This window comes from Spermophilus citellus (genome assembly GCF_964194105.1).
Source record: "Spermophilus citellus genome assembly, chromosome: 1".
Taxonomy (NCBI): Eukaryota; Metazoa; Chordata; class Mammalia; order Rodentia; family Sciuridae; genus Spermophilus; species Spermophilus citellus.
Genome location: NC_138182.1, coordinates 224,552,421 through 224,573,310, shown reverse-complemented (window position 1 = coordinate 224,573,310; position 20,890 = coordinate 224,552,421). Strand labels below are relative to the sequence as shown.

General features: G+C 32.7%; 1 protein-coding gene across 3 annotated transcripts in view; it reads right to left on the bottom strand.

Moving 5' to 3' along the window:
* The window catches only part of AP3B1 (adaptor related protein complex 3 subunit beta 1), a 263,662-nt gene that overhangs the window by 9,487 nt on the left and 233,285 nt on the right, over positions 1-20,890 (bottom strand). For all 3 annotated transcript variants that reach the window (XM_081280210.1, XM_081280208.1, XM_081280209.1), the window contains exons 24-26: positions 20,043-20,127; positions 7,488-7,585; positions 2,189-2,327 (exon numbers count right to left, since the gene is read on the bottom strand). In XM_081280210.1, coding sequence (XP_081136336.1) covers positions 2,189-2,327; positions 7,488-7,585; positions 20,043-20,127 — 322 coding nt within the window. The remainder of the gene's footprint in view (positions 1-2,188; positions 2,328-7,487; positions 7,586-20,042; positions 20,128-20,890) is intronic.

The following is a 20,890-nucleotide window of genomic DNA, read 5'->3' as shown; positions in this document are numbered from 1 at the left end:
AAGCATGAATAAGAACGGCAAAAGTTTTACACATACAGAATAATTTATATTATCCTCTGTATGAAAAATATAAATAGTGAGGTCTTCATTACCTATAAGTGTTCTAAAATTTAAAACACTATTATAGTTATGCTTTACCTATAAAAGTAAGAAATATTTTCAATTAAGTATTGGAGGACTTGAGAAGCAAATTAAGACTGCACAGCACATCCTTAAGTACAGACAGGCATTTTATTCACTTTGACTCTGCAGTAACTTGGCTCCTCCTCTGCATTACAGAGTCAAACACCAAACCACTGACAATAGAATTGGAAGAGAAAAGTGTCAAGAGATTGAGGATGTGCATGAGGACCACGAACATTAAGTTTGAGTACAATCTCTGCACTTTAACGCCAAACATAAATGGTTCTTAGTTGTGTGTCCCCTTTACATTAGCACGGGTAATTGAGCACTGACTGCAATTTAAGTAATTTGATCAGGCATTAAGTTCCCAACCACAAAGACAGGTTATAGGTAAACTTTGCTTTAGAATTACACAACTGTGCTAGGTGTCCTTCTAAGTCTCTCTTCCAGTATGAAGACAGCTTTCATGTTATTAGTTTTGACGTTTTTCTTCTAACATCCAATTTGGAAGGCTGCTTTTAGAAAAATAAACAATCCACATTCAAAACAAAACAAAAGTTAAACTAGAAGTCTGAACATAAATAATGATTACTGTGTGCTTTTTTGTACATTACAAAAGAACATATTAAAACAAGACTGCAGAAGGTGAACAATAGATTTGTCAGGTAAAATTTTATAATGAGTTTGCCAAAGTTAGAGTTGATACAAGTCATTTCAAAAAGTAATTCTAACAATTCCAAGGACTGATTAAAAAGAAATGACCCAGAAAAGCACTAAGACTAAAAAAAATACTAGAAAACTCAGAACCAAAACATATATATTTACTGAAAAGGTTTGTGTTCACTTTTCTCACCTATTGAACATTAATAGATGAGTTGAATTTGCACAGTGGTTTCATTAGGATGGCCTTATATCCATTTTCTTATCATCCTATGTGAGATATATAAGGCTTATTATAAATTGAAGCATGAAATCTCTTGAGCAACTTAAGGACTTTCTTCTTTCTCTTCCAAAAAAAAAAAAAAAAAAAAAGGGAAAAAAGATCCCCCCAAAATCTGTTTCTTGACTAACACATGCAGTTTTCATTCTATTCCGATTAGTACAGTGCCATCAGCTCTTCTGATGTCAAATCAGTGTTCTTACATAGATGTGATGTCACAGAATTTGATTTCAATTTTCCTTTTTTACCCTGTCATCCATTTCTGAAACAGATGAGGAATTGTTTTAAAGGTCTTCAGACCTTTAAAAATAAAAAGAAATTTATTTTTAAAGGTCTAAAGACCTTTCCTTTGATTTTAAACTTATTTTCTATAATTGATAGTTATATAAGAAAAGATGCATTAAATATAATGTACAGATATTTTTAATGGCAAAAGTATGCTATGAGATAGTTTGCATGGATTCCCTTAAGTATACAGAGGACTATTTAACAGCCACCCAGTTAAGGGATAATTATTTTATCTTCATCTCCATTTAAAGCCAGTGGCATTCATAAGAATACCAAGAGTGCAAACATATTGATCACATTTGCTGCTACCTTTCAGGAAAAATGGCTAGGATCTCATGCTTCAGATGCCTGGTGGTGAAGAAACTCCTGGTCTGAACAGAAGCTGCCCTTGGCCTACGCTGGGTGTCTAGCAGCTATGGAGGCAGCCCTAGGGAACTGCTTTCCCAAAGAAATCTGTGTGTGGTATCTGCCCCCCTTCCAATGAAAGAAGTCCAATTTCACTACTTTATAAGATAGTTCTTCCTAGAAATACACTGAATTCAGCAAAATAAAAATAAAATAAACTCTCAAGCGCGTCATAGAAGGGAGCTTTACAAATTATGAAGCTGTTATAAAATGTATCGATGTATACCTCTCAGAAGAAGCCAAGCTGGTGTAATAAGGAAAATATGAAATGAGGAAGGGAACTTCACAAAACCTATCAATCAAGTAAGTATACCACTGGAAAAAGTGGGAAGATACATACCAGTTTAGGGGTTATTATTTCCAAAGCAAACAATGAATTGAAAATTATGTACTTGTACAAATTATTGACACGTCATGTGTTAATGAACCTACCTGTGGATATTATCTTGACCAGAAGGTACTACACCAACATTGGCTACATTTACAACCTTCTGAAGGACCATGGATGGAGTGAAATTCTGGGGTGCAGCGATAATTACAGCAGAAGTTTCATTCATTCCTGTCAGCATTCCTGTAAAAGAAAAAGAAGGCTCCTTTTTACTGATTTCTTTACAAAAATCACTCAATTATAATCTCTGAGACAAAAGTTAAAAACTTTTCCCAACAAAAGAAATATCACTTGAGAACGTAATTTACAAGATGATTACTATCATTTTTTTAAAAAAATATTTATTTTTTAGTTGTAGTTGGACACAATACCTTTATTTTATTTATTCACTCTTATGTGGTGCTGAGGATTGAACCCAGGGCCTTGCACATGCTAGGCAAGTGCTCTTTTTAAAAAATGCCAGTGTTTGTGTAAAAAAAATGCAGCCAAAAATCACTCTTTACAAATCTAATTTTTACTATTATAGGACAATAAGACACAATTACAAATATAAAATTTCAGTACATTTACACAACCTGGGTTACATAAACCATTCAGTTTTTGCTTCTTAAGAACATATTTTTTTATTATTACAATTTTTTTCTATTCATTCAAAGATCAGTCAAATGCTGCTTGAGAACAAATCAAAATGATACTAGAATAACTAGCAGCACTACCTAATGAATGGCATCAATATGACATATCAAAGTTATCTCAACAATGACTGGAAGTCACTGAACAATCATGTGGTTCTAGAAAAGTACAAGCTTTCTAACGTAAACTGAACAATAACCATATTTGCCTAGTGAACGAAACTACAGTTGCCAACAAAAACACTAACCAAACTTTACAAAGTATAAAGCTTGCAAACAAAGGGGGAAAATGTGAATAGAAAAATTTTGAGATGTTTCAAATAATATTTAAGAATAAACTAAGTTAAGCAAAATTATGAGTGAAAGTCATAGTGTTAACACAGAGTTATCATTAACATCAGAATTTCCCGTGAAAATGTTCACTGAACAAAGTCAATACCACATCAAACCTTTGGAAAAAATATTGAAGATTAACATCCAGGTTAAAGCAATAAAATAATTACAATAAATGTCATCAACTTGGATCTGTACTATATATAAGTCATGGGTAGCTGGTGGTATTTATTAAAAACAATAAGCTTTTCAGACATTTGATACGTGCACAGCGGTTTACAAAATTTATGAAAATGGTAACGTTTGATTTTGTTTTCAAAGGACCCTGTACCTTCAGGCCAATATATTTTAGTTATTTATTGTAAATACAATGTAAAATTTTCAAAAGTCCCTCTGATTAACAGTATGAAAACCCCGTAAAAAGACTTATGCCATCAGATACAAAATCTAGCTTCTAACAGGGAGCAGTTTTTACTAACCACTTTCAAACTCTGGGAACACTATGTTCTGTCTTAGGCTGTTTAACTTCAACATTAGGCAAAAGCTTTAAAAACTACACAAGCAGTCAAACACTGCTTTTAAGTAAAGCACAGCGGCTGACATAACACTGCTGAGATGTGTGTACTCATTTAGGATTTAAACCTTCTCCATTAAGCTCTATTGAAGAGCAACTGCTGAATAAATGAATGCAACTATGTTTATGTTAAAAGCCTGTTTCCCGCAGCATGTAATTAAAGGAAATGTTGTACAAAGCCAGTACTTTTGTCAAGCTCCTGTAAATGGAAAGATGGATAGCACTCAGAGAAGTGAATGCATTGCTTCATATTTAACCTTAACACTCTTGTCATTAATGGTTTGTCTAACTTGTTCTATAAAAGACAAGGTACTGCTCCATTGAAGTAAAATTAAAAAAATCAACTAAACCATGCTTTTCAGAACAGAAGATTCATTATCGTCAGCTAATGTATTGGCATAAAGCAAAGTAACATCCTATCAAGTAAGGCACACATTCAATCTGCCTTCCCACCCCCCTTTATTTTTAACTCATGCTGTTTTATTGTTATAGGCAATTTGTACCACTCAGCATGACAGTGTAAACTGAATCAAGATTAATTTACATGCAAAAGAACACTTAGGAGAGCAGCATGGTAAGCAAATGTATTGTCTCGATTGCTGAGGTGGAAAAAGAACCTGGAAAGAAAAAAAGGTGCTCTAATTAAGGGGCATCAAATATGATTGCTTGTGGTAGTTAAGGGCCAGAAAATAGTAAATGTCTGACCATTTAAAGAATTAGCATCTTGCTAGCTAGGAACCCATAAGATGAATGCATAAATCACAATAAAATTAAGTAAACATTTTAGGTTTCTTAAATCAGAGATTTTGCTAAATGAAAATATATCAGGTATTCTCAAATTAACAAGAAAAATATGCCAAGGTATCATTAAGTTTCTCCTATAAAAACAGACTTTCAAACACTGGATAGCCTGCTCACATATAATAAAGGTAAAGTTACTGGGAAAATATTTTAAAATTGCCAGGCTAAAGAATTTGTGGCTTCTTTCGAATTTATCTAAATTTTGGTGAGCCCTTAATTTAGGTTAATCAGATGTAATTAACTGCTAAAATGCAAACCAAATAATATAAGGAAATCAAAGTTGAAAGGACCTTTCCAAATTTTAGATTTGCAATTTAAATGACAAGAAGAAAATGAGGAGAAAGCTTGGAATAAATAATCATCTTATGCCCTGAAATTAAAACTGAAGAAACCAAATTAAAAATTTTAAGTAAAAAAAGAGATCCCATGTTTTTTGTAGTACTGAAAGATTCTTACACATTGCTCAGTAACTCAGCAACACTCAAAACTGAAAGCAATGCATAAATCGTGTCAAGTGAAGGTACATAATATAAGTATTATAAATGTATAGGATAACTCAGTCTTTCATTTAGCATTTGACTACACTCTTATAAACAAGTATATTTATTCACAGAACTTTAAATTCAACAACTGAGAAAAAGTGTTGGATCAGACTGTATATTAGTAATAAAACTTTTTGTTTTAAAAATATTAATCCAATGTGGTAACCCGGTAGAACCACTTTTATTTAATATTTCACACACTTTCTGGTACATCTTTAGAATAAAAATAGAACCATGTTCCCCATGTTCTTATTTATATATTTTTTCAGTTACTTGTTAATTAATACATTTAATGTATTTCTTGAGTCTTAAAATATATGCTGTGTGAAATGAGATATTAATTATGTAATTTCATTTTATTTAAAGCAGAAAATAGGTTAAAACTAGCATGTAATAATACATACTTCTTAAATTTATTCACATTGTTACCTTCCAGAGCATTGCACTGATAAAATGTGAGGAAACTGATTTTTATTTTGATGTAGGATTTTCCATTAGTGAGTTATTTCTAGGTATCTTCTGTGAAATAGCTAAGCCCTCTTCCTCGAATAGTATAACAAACAAATACATGTGTAAAGTTGAGAATTGAGACCTCCATTACCAAACCTGCTGAAATCTATGACTGAAAAGATGCTCTTGAAAAGACTCTCTAAACCTGTGGTAAATTTGCCAGCATCAAGTCCCACATCAAAGAATGAATTCAGGAAGACAGAAAGAATGATACAGAAATGCCAAGAGACCTGCAAGGATTTACAAATACTTCATATAAACAAATTTTCAAATAGCTTTATTCAGAGTAGCCTTTCTGCTCTATTAAACATAGCAAACAGCTGCCAGATTTATTCAGACAAATAATCAACAACCATAGAAGTAAAATGGCAGAAGAAAAAGGAATTTTGGCAACAAGTCCACAGAGGGCCGCAGCTATTCTCCAAGTGCACCTCTCACACACTTACGGTTCTGTATGGCTAGTCAGCGAAAAATCCCTCAGTCACAGCAGAGCACAAAAAATTTGATCGAAATATCAAGTATTCTAAACAAAAGCTGAGGGAGTGAAAGGGTATGAGATAATCTGCTGTTTTAGATATACTTAGCTGCACTTCTCAAAAACAGAATGTCCCCTTAACAATAAATGTGCCAAAGCCTTATTCAGTCGCTTGCGTGCCACTCACCTTGGTTTGCTGAGCAGATGTAAAGCAGAGAGGCAGGCTTTAGCCAGCAAGGGTAAGAATAGCAAATATAAGAATCAATTCAATTTGTCATTGGAAAAATAAAATCACAAAGATAATTTTCTTTCTATAGCAACAATGAACTTCCGAGCAAACAAATTATAGTTGGATTTAATCATTCTTTTTATCACTTATAAATAAGGTCTGAAGAAAAAAGACTACTATAAATTTTTAGGCTTGTCTGATATTTTCTTGGTGGGGTTCCTCCACAACAGGTCTTTTTTGACATTGTGGATTGCAAAGGCTTGGAGTAAAATAAATCTTCAGCACTACAATATGGTAGTGCCAGGAAGCAAGCGCTGTTCCGTAGGTGTGGGTATTTGTGGGCACTTAGTACTTTCTGGAAGCCTGATGGTTTGATTTAATGATCTCAAAATGAAGGGGTCTTTTGTCTTCCTATGTAGGGAAAATGGCCTAGACTCACGTAAAGTTTTAAAAATTGCTGATTATACAGCACTTAAATATGCCCTAGTTTTATAAATGTTATCCTTAAATAAACACCTAAAATCAGTGTTATCTTTCCATATTCATATATATATATATATATATATATATATATATATATATATATATATATATATATATAAAACAGCCCCTCATTTTTATTAGAAGGTATGTTTGACTTTGGGCAACATAAAGGCTATTAATATTTGCATTCTACCAAACATATTTTCTTTGTAGGTATATACTTAAAAATGCTTTAGTTCTGATTTATTTAAACAACACATTTCTTTAAGATAGAATTAGGTCAAAGGAAAATAGAAGTCTTTTAATACTATAATCAGGACTTTATTTTGAAGGGTAAGGAACTCTGTGTAGGAAAAATACGTTAGTAGGACATGAAAGATAGTTCTATAATAATAATAAAAAAACAGAAAGATTTATAGTGGTAGGATATTATTAAGACCCCAGTTCCTGGCATTTTCACTAATACAAAAAATATAGTAGTATACTATCTGGTTGATGAACTGCAACTCTCACAATTCAAAACCTGATTAAGCATCAATTTATTATTTTAAAGACTAATATTAATCAATTTTCAAGTATTCCAGGAATATAAACAAACATAATACTTTTACGGTCATTTTATAAGTGGAAAGCATTAACAAAAACAGGAAGATTGTGTGCTGACATCTGTCAATGGCTATGTGTGCATGAAAATTTTCGAGACATCAGAAAAACAAACATTCTGTTTGGCACATAAATTTCTAGTAAACTGTAGTATCTCTTACCTTGCTCTTTCTTAAAATCTTTTTCTGACATGGTCACAGGTAAAAGCAGTTCTCCAATAGGTGGCTGAATAGTAACATTGAAGCAATCATCCTTGGTGCTAAGAAAAAAACAATTAAAGCTGATTAAATGATTAATAAATAAATATACCTATTAATATTATGCAAAATGATGCAATTAAAGCATATGCCAGCATTTAAAGTATATTTGGCTTAAACATCACAGCTAAAAAGCCTTGAAATTTTTCTCAAAAATACTGTTTGCAGAGAAATACATCTATTAATCAACTTTTTTTTAACACCAAACTGCATGCTTATAGTAAATTATATCACTTGACATAGAACCTGTATTTATTTATTTATTTTTGGTGTTGGGGACTGAACCCAGGGCTTTGAGCATGCTAAGAACATATTTTTCAACTGAGGATACCCCCAACTTGGAGCAGAACTTTAAAAACAGCAGCAAGGGTATGTGTGTGTGTGTGTGTGTGTGTGTGTGTGTGTGTGTATATCTCCACTATCAGTAGAGAAACACTTCATGCAGCTTATAGAGAAGTACTATATTATACATTTAATATATATACTTACTATATATTTACTAAAATATATACACACTACATTGTACACTTGAGAGTGTAAAAGATGAAATGCCTTAGTCTTCAACAGTTTAAGATCTCTTTTAAAAAATTAGATCAGTTTTTAAAAAGAATAAAATAGAGTGGCCATGCTGAATTTAGGTAAGTGTTCATCTGCAAACTGGCTTTCTTAATTTAAAAAATTTTCTTATTTCTAATAGTGTTTTCTATTGACATTATTGATCAACACATAAAGCTTACCATTTTAAATGACAGAATATGAAGAATTTAAGAAAGCCAACCTGTTTTTTTTAGTATCAGACAGAAAAACAACACTAAGTACATTTATTTTCCTTAAATCTCAAGATATCACATCAATAAAAATTACTAAAAGTGATATAATTTTTTTTAGTTGTTGATGTACCTTTATTTTTTATTTATTTATATGTGGTGATGAGGATTGAACCCAGTACCTCACACATGCTAGGCAAGTGCTCTGCCACTGAGCCACAACCCCAGCCTCAAGTTAGGTTGATGAATTTATTGCTGCAAATAAGGTTCTTGAGAAACAGGTATTTATTATTTAGAATACAAGTAGTCTTGGAGTTTCCAGCCAAAGGCTCATTAAGTGGCTGAAAGAAACATTTAGGGACTCAAGATTTCTCTAGCTTCTCATTCCACAGAATGTTGCTTTTTCTCGTGGGTCCAGATGGCTGTGGTTTCCCCAGGTACCACTTTTACATTTCAATAGAAGGAGAAAATGATGAAAAAGTGGTAAATAAAGGAGCCAACCAAATAATTCCTTTTTATCTGGAAAGCAAAAGTTTTCCTTGAAGTCTCACAGACTTTCAGGTTAGAATTGATCCTATTATCTATGGGAAGGTGAATAGGGAGCTGCATATTATGGATAAGGCACAACAAACATTTGAGAATTTACTTGAGATTTTACTCAATGGTGAGCTATGGACAAATAATTTAGTATGAAGAAATAACAAAATGCACTTTAATTTTATTCTATTATTCTTAAAAGTTGCCTTATATTTTTCATATATGGACAGTCTAAGACAAACCGATAAAATCTGTTTATTTATTAACTCAGCAAATATTTAATGAATAGAAATCTGATCCTATGCACCGAGTGAATGAATATACGGGGATTTAAATGTAAGTGAGATTGGCCCTTAAAACTCACAATGTTTGGGAGGGAAAGAATCTGTTTATGATGAAGTGGCAGGTGCTACGATAGAGAAGCACGTGTGGCGTATAGTTCATGGAACAGGGTCTGGTTCATTCTGCAGGAGTGAGGACAAGCCTATTTCCAAGAGAAGAGACAGGATCATTCTGGCAATGGTAGCAGCCTGGTGTGTCAACAGATGAAGACTGGTGGAACATTGTATGGAGCATCATACACAGTATGACTGACCATTCATTCCAGTTCTCCCAGGAATGCCCCAGTTCATGGCTATAGTCTTGGAATCCTGTCAAATTCTCTAAAGATAACTCATTTATATGATTAAATACATGGATACTTTATCCATATGACTAAGACAAAGGTGTTTCAGTGTTTCTTGAAGCAACTTGAAGCAATGGGAATAACTGGTAGAATCTTTGGAAAGTAACTGATTCCATTTGTGTTTCAGAAACTGGTGGCAAATGTAGGGTGGAGTAAAGGAGAAATCAAAGGCAGGTAGATTGGTTAGGAGTCTTAGAGGAAGCAGGGCTTTTTAGTGTGTAAACCCTATCAATGATGTAAAGAGGCAGCTTCTTTTACACAAATTTATTAATAATGAAACTAAAGAGAAACTAAAAGTTAAGCAAGGTCACATACTGAGTAAGTGGCAATGCCTGGGTTTGAGACGAGATGTATCTGACTCAAAGCCCATGCATATTCGACCAGGTGATGGATGGCAAAAAGAGACTTTTAACCTTCTAATGTGAACAACAGGGTGGATGCAACATGTTAAAGAGGAGAAATTTAACCATGTTATATTTTAACCACATATATTAACCATATTATATTCTAAGTACTAATGAGTAACCCAGAAAGAGAGATCCAGAAGATAATTAGGAATACAAATCAAGAATAAGGACAGAGATCAAGCAGAACATATAAGTTTGAAAGGAGTAAGAATGGTATAGGGAAGAGATGAAGCCTTACAAGTAGAGAGATCCCACAGAGAAAGAGGATACATGGAGAAAAAGGTAAAAGTGCAACCTGGGGAAGATCTGCATTTAAGTAAAAGTGGAAGAGCAACCTGCAAAGGAGACCAGGAAAAAGTGAACAGGGAAAAAAGGGGGTATGCCAAATATTGCAGGGAGGCAAATTAAATGAGGAAGAAAAAGAAGCAAGTATAAATGCTGACCTTAAGAAAAGTAGATCAGGTTGGGGAAGAATGCAGATGGGAAGAAGTGGATATGTAGATGGGAGTGGAAGAAGTGAGAAAAAAAGAATAGACACCTCCTGAGGATGAACTGGTAAAAGAATGCTTAAAGAAACCTGAGTATGTTTAAAGTCAGAGGGAAAACCAGTGAAAGGGAAGAAACAAAGGAACACAGACATAGCAAGTGCTTAGTAGCAGTGAAGAGGTTAGAATGAAAAGCACAAGAGCTAGGTGAGGGAGTTGGTCCTGAATGGAGAAGTAAACTGCTTTATAAACTGTAGAGGAGTGTTGAAGCCATGGAGGAGTAGAGAGGTAGGATGCTTTAAGGATGAGACCCAGCCTGATGGAGTAGAAGGCTAAGTCATGTACAAGAAACACACAAAGGCTGTGGAGGAGTAGATGGATACGTATATATATCTACATGAACTATATGTGTGTGAGTGTGGGTAAGTATAAATGATAAATTATAAACTTATTTAGTGCGAAGTATAAAATTTCAGCTTCAAACTGCTGGATCCACTGATGTTCTTCAAAGTGGAAGGCATGGAAGTGCAGCAGCCACCAAGTGACCCTGAATGTGACCAGTACATGTTAACAAAATTAGCACATGAAAAAGAAGATAGAAGACCTTATACTCTGAAAACATTGTGGAGCTACTTGACCAGCTTTGTACTGCAGACCTCAGTACTTCTTGTTCTAGGAGGATACTGAAAACCCCTATTTGGATTTTTCTCAGATATACCGGAATGCAAAAATCTAATATAACTAGTACATAACATCCTTTTTAAGTCAGTCTCTTTTCTATGTAAGCTTTGGTTTATAATAAAGTAAGATGGAATGTTTTCTCTTTATTAGGGGAAACTATTTTCATTTATATAAGTATTCTAGTATGTTTTCTATACACCTCCTTTTTTTTCTTAATCATTTTTCCTTCTTTTTGGTTTCTTTCTCTCTCCTTATAGCTTTTCTTTTCCCTTTTTTTCATATCTCTTTTAAACATGGAAGAAATAGATATCTCCATTTATACATATATATCTCAACATGGATAGGAAATGGTGAAAATGACTAATGATAGTTATAAATATATTAGAATTAGGTTACCAGATCAATGAAGTACTATTATTAAGATGACTCTAAATAGCCTATCTATGTAGGATCAGATGACATAGTAGTTTAATGTGAGATACCTGCGTATCTGTGAAATATAGGTGACTGCCTAGCATCTCATTTCAGACTCTAAGGATTCAAACTGGTAACTTTTAGGTAAGAGAAATAGAGACTCAAGTTTCCTCATCTACGAAGTGAGCACAGTGACCCTTACTTTACAGGTCAGTTTTAAGTACTAAATGAAATAAAATATCCAGTATAGTGCATCAAAATATAACAATAGGAATGTATCATTGTTTAAGCATTCCCCTACTGATTATCATTGCTATTTTCCCCTATCACAAACAATACCCTTGAATAGACCCTTTTCTGTACAAGGGCAAATACGTCTCTAGGCTTGATAATCTAAAAATGAAACTGGTAAATTGAAAATGATAAATATTTAGTGTTTTGATAGATAACTGCCAAATTGCCCCAATAAGGTGGTGTCAATTTTAAGTCACAGTGTCTACAAGAGTGTTTTTCTCCATCTTCCTTATCAATACTAGATACTAAATTATTTTGAAATTTTGCCAATCTGATGACTGAAATGTTTTAATTTTTATTTTCTGAATATCAGTGACACTAAACATCTTTTTTTTGGGGGGTAGGGGCGACATACCAGAGATTGAACCCAGGGGCGCTTAACCACTGAGCCACATCCCCAGACAATTCTTTTTCTTCTTTTTTTTAAAATTTATTTTGAGACAAGGTCTCACTAAGTTGCTGAGCCTGGCTTTGAACTCACATTCTCTTGAGCCACTGGGATTACAGGTATGCAAAAACATGCTGGCACTAAACATCTTTTTAAGTTTATTTGTCATTTACATTTATTTTCTTGTAAGTTCCTTGCTCTTACCATTTTTTCTACTTTTCTATTGGATTCCTTTTCAGTGACTGTGACAGTCCCTTATATTTGGTTATTAAACTTTTATACATTAAATATGATACAGTGTTTTCTCACTCTCCTATTTGTAGCATCTTTTATTTTCTGTAGAAAAGTTTAAATATTTTCTTCAGTGCCGGGAGTTGAACTAAGTGCCTTGCGCATGCTAGACAAGCACGCTACCACCAATGGTACCCCTAGTTCTTCAATTATTAATAGTAGCATCTGTGAGTCATCTTTCTTTATATTTTCTGGTTATTATAACTTACCCAAGACTTCTGCCTCCCAAAGAGTATGAGAATATTTATCTATATTATATTTAAACACCTTTACAGTTTTTTTTTAAAATGCTGGGGATGGAACTCAGGGTGTACATGCCAGGCAAGTGCTCTACCACAGAACTATACCCTTAGTCCCCACTTTTAAGTTTTAAAGATTAAATCATAAATCCATCTGGAACTTATTTTGCAGTAATCTGTAGGAGGAAGCTACCTTCAATTTTTCCCAGTAACAACAGCCCTCATGCCAGTTACTTTAAGATCTAATTTTTTCCCACTGACCTGAAATGATAAACAAAATTTCTAAATTCTCTATTTTGTTTCACTGTGCCAGTACTAACAGTATCAATGAAAATATTCTTGTGGCCTTAAGGAATATTTAAAAATTATTATAGCGACAGACCTCTCTTTCTTTCTGCCCCTCACCCTCTGCTGTTTTTTGCGCTGCTAGGGAGTGAGCCCAGGACTCAGTGCATACTAGGCAAGTACTCTGCCACTAAGGAGACCCCCAGCCCAGAAATACTGTTCTTCAAGTTTCTTGAAAAGGCCTACTGGAATTTGGATTAGAATTGTAAGAGATTTAATTATTAACTTGAGGGAGAAGACTTTGTCCCATTTAAGACCATAGTATATTTCTTATTTTCTTATTTTATTTCTATTTCTTTATATTTTATTTATATCTGTTTTTATAGCTTTTAGAGAAGTATCGGGGTTCTCCCCAACCTCCACATAAGTTTTTGTATCAACTTTTTAAAAAAAAATTTTTATTATTATTTTTAAGGTACTGGAAATTGAACTCAGGGGCACTAGACCACAGAGCCACATCCTCAGCCCTATTTGTATTTTATTTAGAGAGAGGGTCTCACTGATTTGCTTAGTGCCTCACCATTGCTGAGGCTGGCTTTGATCCTCCTGCCTCAGCCTCCCAAGTCACTGGGATTACAGGCATGTGCCACCACACCCCACTGTACCAACTTTTAAAACTCATTAGCTTAGGGGCTGGGACTGTACCTCAGTGGCAGAGCGCTTACCTAGCATGTGTGAGGCACTGGGTACGATCCTCAGCACCACATAATAATAAACAAATAAAATAAAGACATTTTGTCCATCTACAACTACAAAACATTAAAAAAAATAAAATAAAACTTATTAGTTTAAATGAGTTCTAAAACTAGTTAATAATTATATTGAATAAATATTATAATTTTGTCTCTCCCCTTGTGGGATTAATACTACTTGTACTTGTCTTTCTGTACTGACTAGAACTTCCATTATAATGTGAAATACAGTTTTGAGAGTAGATATCCCTGTTCTGCTTTTGCAACTTAAAAGAAGATGCTTCATATAATTCATGTGGTCATGGCTCAACGTGTATGGCTCAAACGTCATTTAAGTTCACCAACCCAAGATGTGCATGCACATTTATGTGTTATTCTTTTGGGTTTTAAAATTGGGAACACAGACTTACAAAATTGACATGGGATAATTTCCTTCTTTTTCCTTTGTTATCTAGAAAAGTTTAAATGATACAGATTCTCTTTGCTTTATTCCTAATTTATAGTTTTCTAAGAAATCATTAGTTTCATCTAAATATTATAATTTTGTCATAGAATTATATACAACATTTAAAATTTTTTTTCAATTTTTTTAGTTGTCAAGAGATCTTTATTTTATTTATATATATGTGGTGCTGAGACTCGAACCCAGTGCCTCACACATGCTAGGCAAGTGCTCTACCACTGAGCCACAACCCCAGTTCCCACAGCATTATTTTGTAATCAAGATTTATTTTTGCTGCCTTTCTCCTTTTAAATCTTGATGTCTAGTTTTTTAAAAAAATATATGTATATATTTTTAGTTGCAGATAGACATAATACCTTTATTTTATTTATTTTTATATGGTGCTGAGGATTGAACCCAGTACCTCACATGTGGTAGGCAAGCACTCTACCTACCACTGAGCCACAACCCCAGAGGCTGTATCTTCTCTTTAATGATTCATTCTGTGTGTATGTGTGTGTAAAATTTTGTACAACCTATAAGTGCTTTTTAAAATGTTTTTTCCCCATAACTCAGCAAACAAGGAATTCTTTGTAAACACAAACATCCTAGATAAAAATTGATAACTAAATTATTAAAATTTTGTATCTACCATTGTCTGTCTGTGTGCTGGCCAATCTAGTCTTTCTCTGTGATTTGTCAGTTTCTAATATGTGTGTTAAACATATACCATGACCATGCTTCTGTCAATTTCTCTTAATATTTATATTGGATTCTGCTTTATAAGTTAGGAAGCTAAGTAGTTTAAAGGTTTATAACTGTTATATTTTCTTGGTGTACTGCAATGAACAGGGAATATTTCAATCATTTTTTTCTAATTTTAGCACATCTATTTGATAAACACACATATATTTCATCTTTCTATTTTCAACTATTCTGTGTTATTCTCTTTTAGGCAGGGTTCTTACAAGCAGAATTGCTAAATTCTATTTTTTACTTGTTTGATGTAAGTGGAATTTAACTCACTGACATGAATTGAGAAAACTTGAATGTGTGTGTGGTTTTTTTTTAATGGTCCCTGCCAGATATTTTATTTAGTTTTCTATTTACCATGCCTTTCTCCCTCTCCAATTTAGTTAAGCTTATCAATTTTAATTCCTTTTCTCCCTCCATTTAGTTGATTGGAAATTATCATACATCATATTTTGATTATTTCAGTGGTTATACTTAATATTTTAAACCATATCTAAATTTATTTCTGCCATTAGCTGATCCTCTTGCTGAGCATGACCAGCACTGGTAAACCATCATTCCTTCTCACTCTTGGCCTCATTAAGATTTTGGTTCCAGTTTGCAATTAATATTTATTTTTCATATTATTGTGTCAACAACTATTCTTACAGGCAGAATTCCTGACCCACTGCGTTCTTTTATTGTCTTTTTCTAAGATTAAAAAAAAAAAACCTCTTTCCAATATTTCTTTAAGCAATCTTTACACAAAGGGTTTGTAGGTGGTAAACTGATAGAATCTTTGCTTGTCTGAAAAATGTCTATTTGCTATCCTCAAATTTTTAAAGGTCATGTCCTTTTCCTTGTGGCTTCCAGAACTGACGAGAGTACTGATGAGAAATCTTATTCCATTCTCCTTGTTCCTTCTTAGGAGAGCTGCTTTATTCTATACCCTGGAAGACATTAAGATAGTTTTCTCCTTATCAAAAACTTCAATAGGATGGAGTCTTTTCGATAGTCTTTCACAATCATCCTATTTGGCCTTGAGTGGCCCCCTTTAAGCTGAAAGTCTGAGGTTTCTTTTGCTTGAGAAAATGTTTTTCTATAATTTATTTCTTTTTAATTGTTTCTTTTTTCTTCCTTCCAGTTCTCCTTATCAGATGAATTGATCCTTTTAATCTTTGTTATTTGCCATCTCTTTGTCTTTTTGCTTTCTATTACAGTTGATTTCCTTGACTCTCTCTTCCAGAATGCAAAATCAGTATTCAGCTGTATCTACTCTATTATGTATGTACTGGATTTCTTTTGACATTATATTTTTAAATTGCCAAGAATGCTTTTAAAAATTTCTAATTGTTTATTTTTCATGGCAAGAAGTATGTTCTTGCTTTTTGAATTTAGTGTTCTCTTGAACTACATATTATGATTTTTAGAGAAACCTTTTCACTTTTTTAAATCATTTTCTGCCTTCACAGTCAGTATCTCTTTGTATTCATCTTTTTTTTTTTTTAATCTTTATTTTTTAGTTTTCAGCGGGCACAACATCTTTGTTTGTATGTGGTGCTGAGGATCGAACCCGGGCCGCACGCATGCCAGGTGAGCGCGCTACCGCTTGAGCCACATCCCCAGCCCCTCTTTGTATTCATCTTGAACCTTCTCTTTCAAGTTGCTGCTTTCCTTCAAAGGTTTGGTCATACTAAACTGTCCAATAACATATGCAATGAAGGACAGAACTTATTTAGCACACAAGGAAATTCTACTACCTATTAGCTATGAAATTTTAGGTCAATTTCTTAATATTTTTGTGCCTCAGTTTACTCATCTGTAAAATGGGGGTGTAGTAATACCACTTTTAGAATTAAATTAGACAAATTGACATATAATTACAAGTGTTGAGAATAGTGCCGGGCACACTGCAAGTCATTGACAAATATCAGTCTACTATTACTATAGAATCTAGTCTCTTCCCAGGGTTGGGAGTGAATAGAGTGTTTTTTAAGTGCATGAAATACTGATCAATTACATGGACATGAAGGTGGGAAGCAAGTAGGAAAAGATTAATTCTCCCTGCCCCCCAACAATTTAATTTAGTGGTAGAATATTTGAGAATATAACCTGCTTCAACAGAACTGCATTTCATTTCAACTCTGAGGATCCTGCCTCCTTTACACACTCAAACCTTGCTGCTGCTCTCTTAGGTCTCCATATCTACACCAGAAATCCTTCCCCACCAGCAAGCTGTTCATTTTCTTTACAGTGCTATTTTTAGGCCTCAAATTAAATGTGCATATTGTCTGATACTAGTGGTAATTTTGGGGAACTGAGGGTTGAAAGTAGGTCTTTAATTTTCTCTTGACTACTTTAAGACACCTAAATTTTCTTTTACACTGATTCACTTTGTGCTTGATATTTTGACATATATGTTCTTACCATTACAGTGGTTTACTCCCATGAATGTTTTGTCCTGTGGTTTTTATTTTCTATTATTGTCTTTTTCCCATTTGTTTTCTGTCAATAATTCTTCACAATTTTTCATCAGCTATTAATACTCTTTGTTATTTTTTAGTTCTCTTTTCTCCTTCAAAAAATATGTTTTCTGTATTTTTAATTGATTTTTGAATAAAAGAGTGAATGCAAATGCTCAGTCCTCTAATTTAAGCCATCCTATATTATTTCTCATACTGGTTAACATATCATACCTGCTAATCACAAGGACGGGGAACTGTTTATATATTGTGTTGGCTTTTGGAGAGATATATTTATGTCTATTATATGCATTTTCAATCTCATAAATTTAATCTAGAATTTAATTTGATGACCACTTAAAATGCAAAACAAAGGAGACATTAATGCTTATCAAGTATCCATAAAACTATATAACTATAAATAATAGTTTTCTCTACCTGAATAACCATAATGATAAAGAAATAATCTAGAGTAAAGTAGGATCATTTTACTCTTGTAAATAGACGAGTACCTGAAAGTCCATGTTCTCAACATTTTCGAAGGCTTCTTATCAAATATGCTCTTATTACCCATAATTTTATGTATTGATTCATATAATGTATTTCAAGGAAAAAATTCAATATCAGCCTTTCTTGCCTTTTTTCTTTTTATTGAACTACCAAGACTAATACAGCACATCACTAAACAAAAAGTGCTATTTACTATGCAAAAGGCACAGTCAGTGATTGGCACCTAAGACCAATTGATCTACCCATTACCACTATCTCCCTACCCCCACTAGCACTACTATGAAGCTATTGATTTAAACACTGTCGATCGGTTTCCATTTTCTGATTTTGGGCAGGCCAATTAAGAAAGTGAGTAATTGTGATTACACTGCTTCAGGATCAATTACATTTGATGCAAGACAAAGTGCTCTTTTTGGAACACACAAAAAATTATTTTTGATCTAGCATGCTTTTGTGTTTAATAAAATCTAGAATAAATAACTAATTTATACTTTCACAGTCAAAAAACATATTAATGTAAGAGCTTCTAAAAGCTAGGGATATTTTATATAGAAAATAAATTGATCATTTTCCTAAAATTAAGAGAAATTGAGAAAAATTACTCACATATACTCCCTGAACTAAAAGTCAAACACTATCTGCATATTTATTTCTAAAGAGTCTTAATTATGTAAGATAAAATATTAATTGTGTTAAAACAAAAATGTGTATCCTGCCTATCAGACTACAAAGAAAGAGTTTATACTAAAAATATTGAAAAATAAGAACCTACCTGATTATATAGAAATTAAAAGTTTCTTTGTATAAATTAATAAGATAAAGGAATTTTTTAGTTTTTAATTTTGGTCTAACTTGGTACATGAGCTTTGTCATTGAGCTCACATTGTCCAAATCATTAAAATGAATATACCTCTGGTGTTGGAGGCAAATCTATTTAGAGTGATGTTACTCATAGTCTGGTGTTCAGTAATATTGATCTGTGTTGTTTGTCTAATAGAAAAATAATAAACAATTACTAGGCAATGTTGGGAAAAGTAATCAGTTTTTATATATTACTAATATAGCAGACCTCCCAAAACATAAAGGTGATGATCTGCATAAAATCAATGTGTTATGCTACAATGCTTATATTCATCACTGCAGGGTCTCTGCAATAAAAGGTATAACACTAGGCCTGAATTACTGATAAATTGAAAAGGTATGTGAAAATGAAGGTTTCATATATTTAATCTATGAATTTATTTTAAAATGTCTTTGTCTTAAACTTGGAGATTTTCAATAACAAATTCTTTTCTAAGCTGACTAAAATTCTGGTAAATAAAACATCTCAGTTCTTTCTAGGATAAAAACAAAGCAACTTCAACTCAAAACAAAATAATAAATCCTATCCTATATCACAGAAACATAAAATAAAGAAATTCAATTCAAAGAGAATTCTTCAAGATGCATGTATATAATATCATTGTACTAATTTGCTAATGAACTCTGAATTTCATCAGAAATGTATAAAACATGAAAACAATAACAACAATAAAATCTAATCTGAAAAAACTATTTTGAAAAGTACTCAGCTATGGAAATTTTGCCAACTGTTCTTCTGTTTGATTTTTATCAGAAACAGTTTAAAAATTAGTGTAAAAAGGAGAAAATATACGGGTTTAGAATCAATAAATACCTAACTAAGAAGCTCAATATATTTCAAAATGACACACTGTCTCAAAAGGTAACTTCTCTGTCTATGCAATAATATCATTAAAATTTAAATTTCTCTTGACTTTTCCAAAACTATAGGATCAAAATAAGTAAAAAAAAAATTATTTAGTAGTCGCTTCTTTCTCTAACAAAGCATGAATTTCAATTACATATATGGCAGACTATAATGGTTAGGTACGTAAGAAATAATGGTTATCTTTAACCCATACTGCACACATTTTGTTCAACTACTCCATGACAAAGAAAAAAAACGTCAAAGAAAAAACACATTTGTTTAAATGTTTTCAGACTCACAGAAAAAATCTGTTGAAAGCTAGCTTTGGATCTGCTATCCTTTACAGGTAATATAAAAAACAGAAGAACAATTGAACTCACCACAACTGGAAACTGGCAGTCTGTGTAGAATCACAAAAGTCAATACCCATTGAAACAGTAATGGATCCCTCAGGCTCCAGAGAGTCTAGGAAATAAGATAATTTAGACATGAAAACAGGGATGTGAAAAAGAGGCAAACTAAATACTGAATGTTTATGTAATATTATGTAATTTGGTTAAAATAGTGAAATTTAATGATGTCTTATAAAAAAATTTCAAAGTAAGAATATTAAAGGAAATTATAACCTCACTATTCTGCTTGAAGGTATATTTCTTTTCATAACTTAATTCTGCACATCCTCCAATTCACATATTACATCTATTTGTTTCAGAAGCACGTCACTTCCTGAGAAATTTCATGTTTTATCAAATTGTCCTTGTAGGCACTGAAAGTGAGAAGGAAATCAAAGTGTTCCTGTTTGAAACAGCCATAGTGGACTTTTGGAGATTATTAAGATTATGCATTTATGCCACTATGGGACCCACTATTCTGTATAATTAATATGTACCAATAAAAACAATTATGCACTTAAAACTAGAGAATGTTTGTTCTAGATGTAAAAAGTAAATTTTAAACAATGTTCCCAATTTTCAATTTAAAAAAAATCAGAAAGTTAAAAATGCAAATAAAAGGAAAGATGAAAGAAATTAAGATGCATTCAGAAATTAGCCAAGTGACTGGCATTATTTGAAACTAAAACAAGTCTAATTGCATTATTCAAAAAATTACTGAAAGAAAATTCAATGGCAGGTTTCATTATATTGACAAAACAGATAATAAAATATCATTTTATACAAATGGAATATCTGAAGTTTCGACTAACCTAAAGTATGAGAAATAACTACAC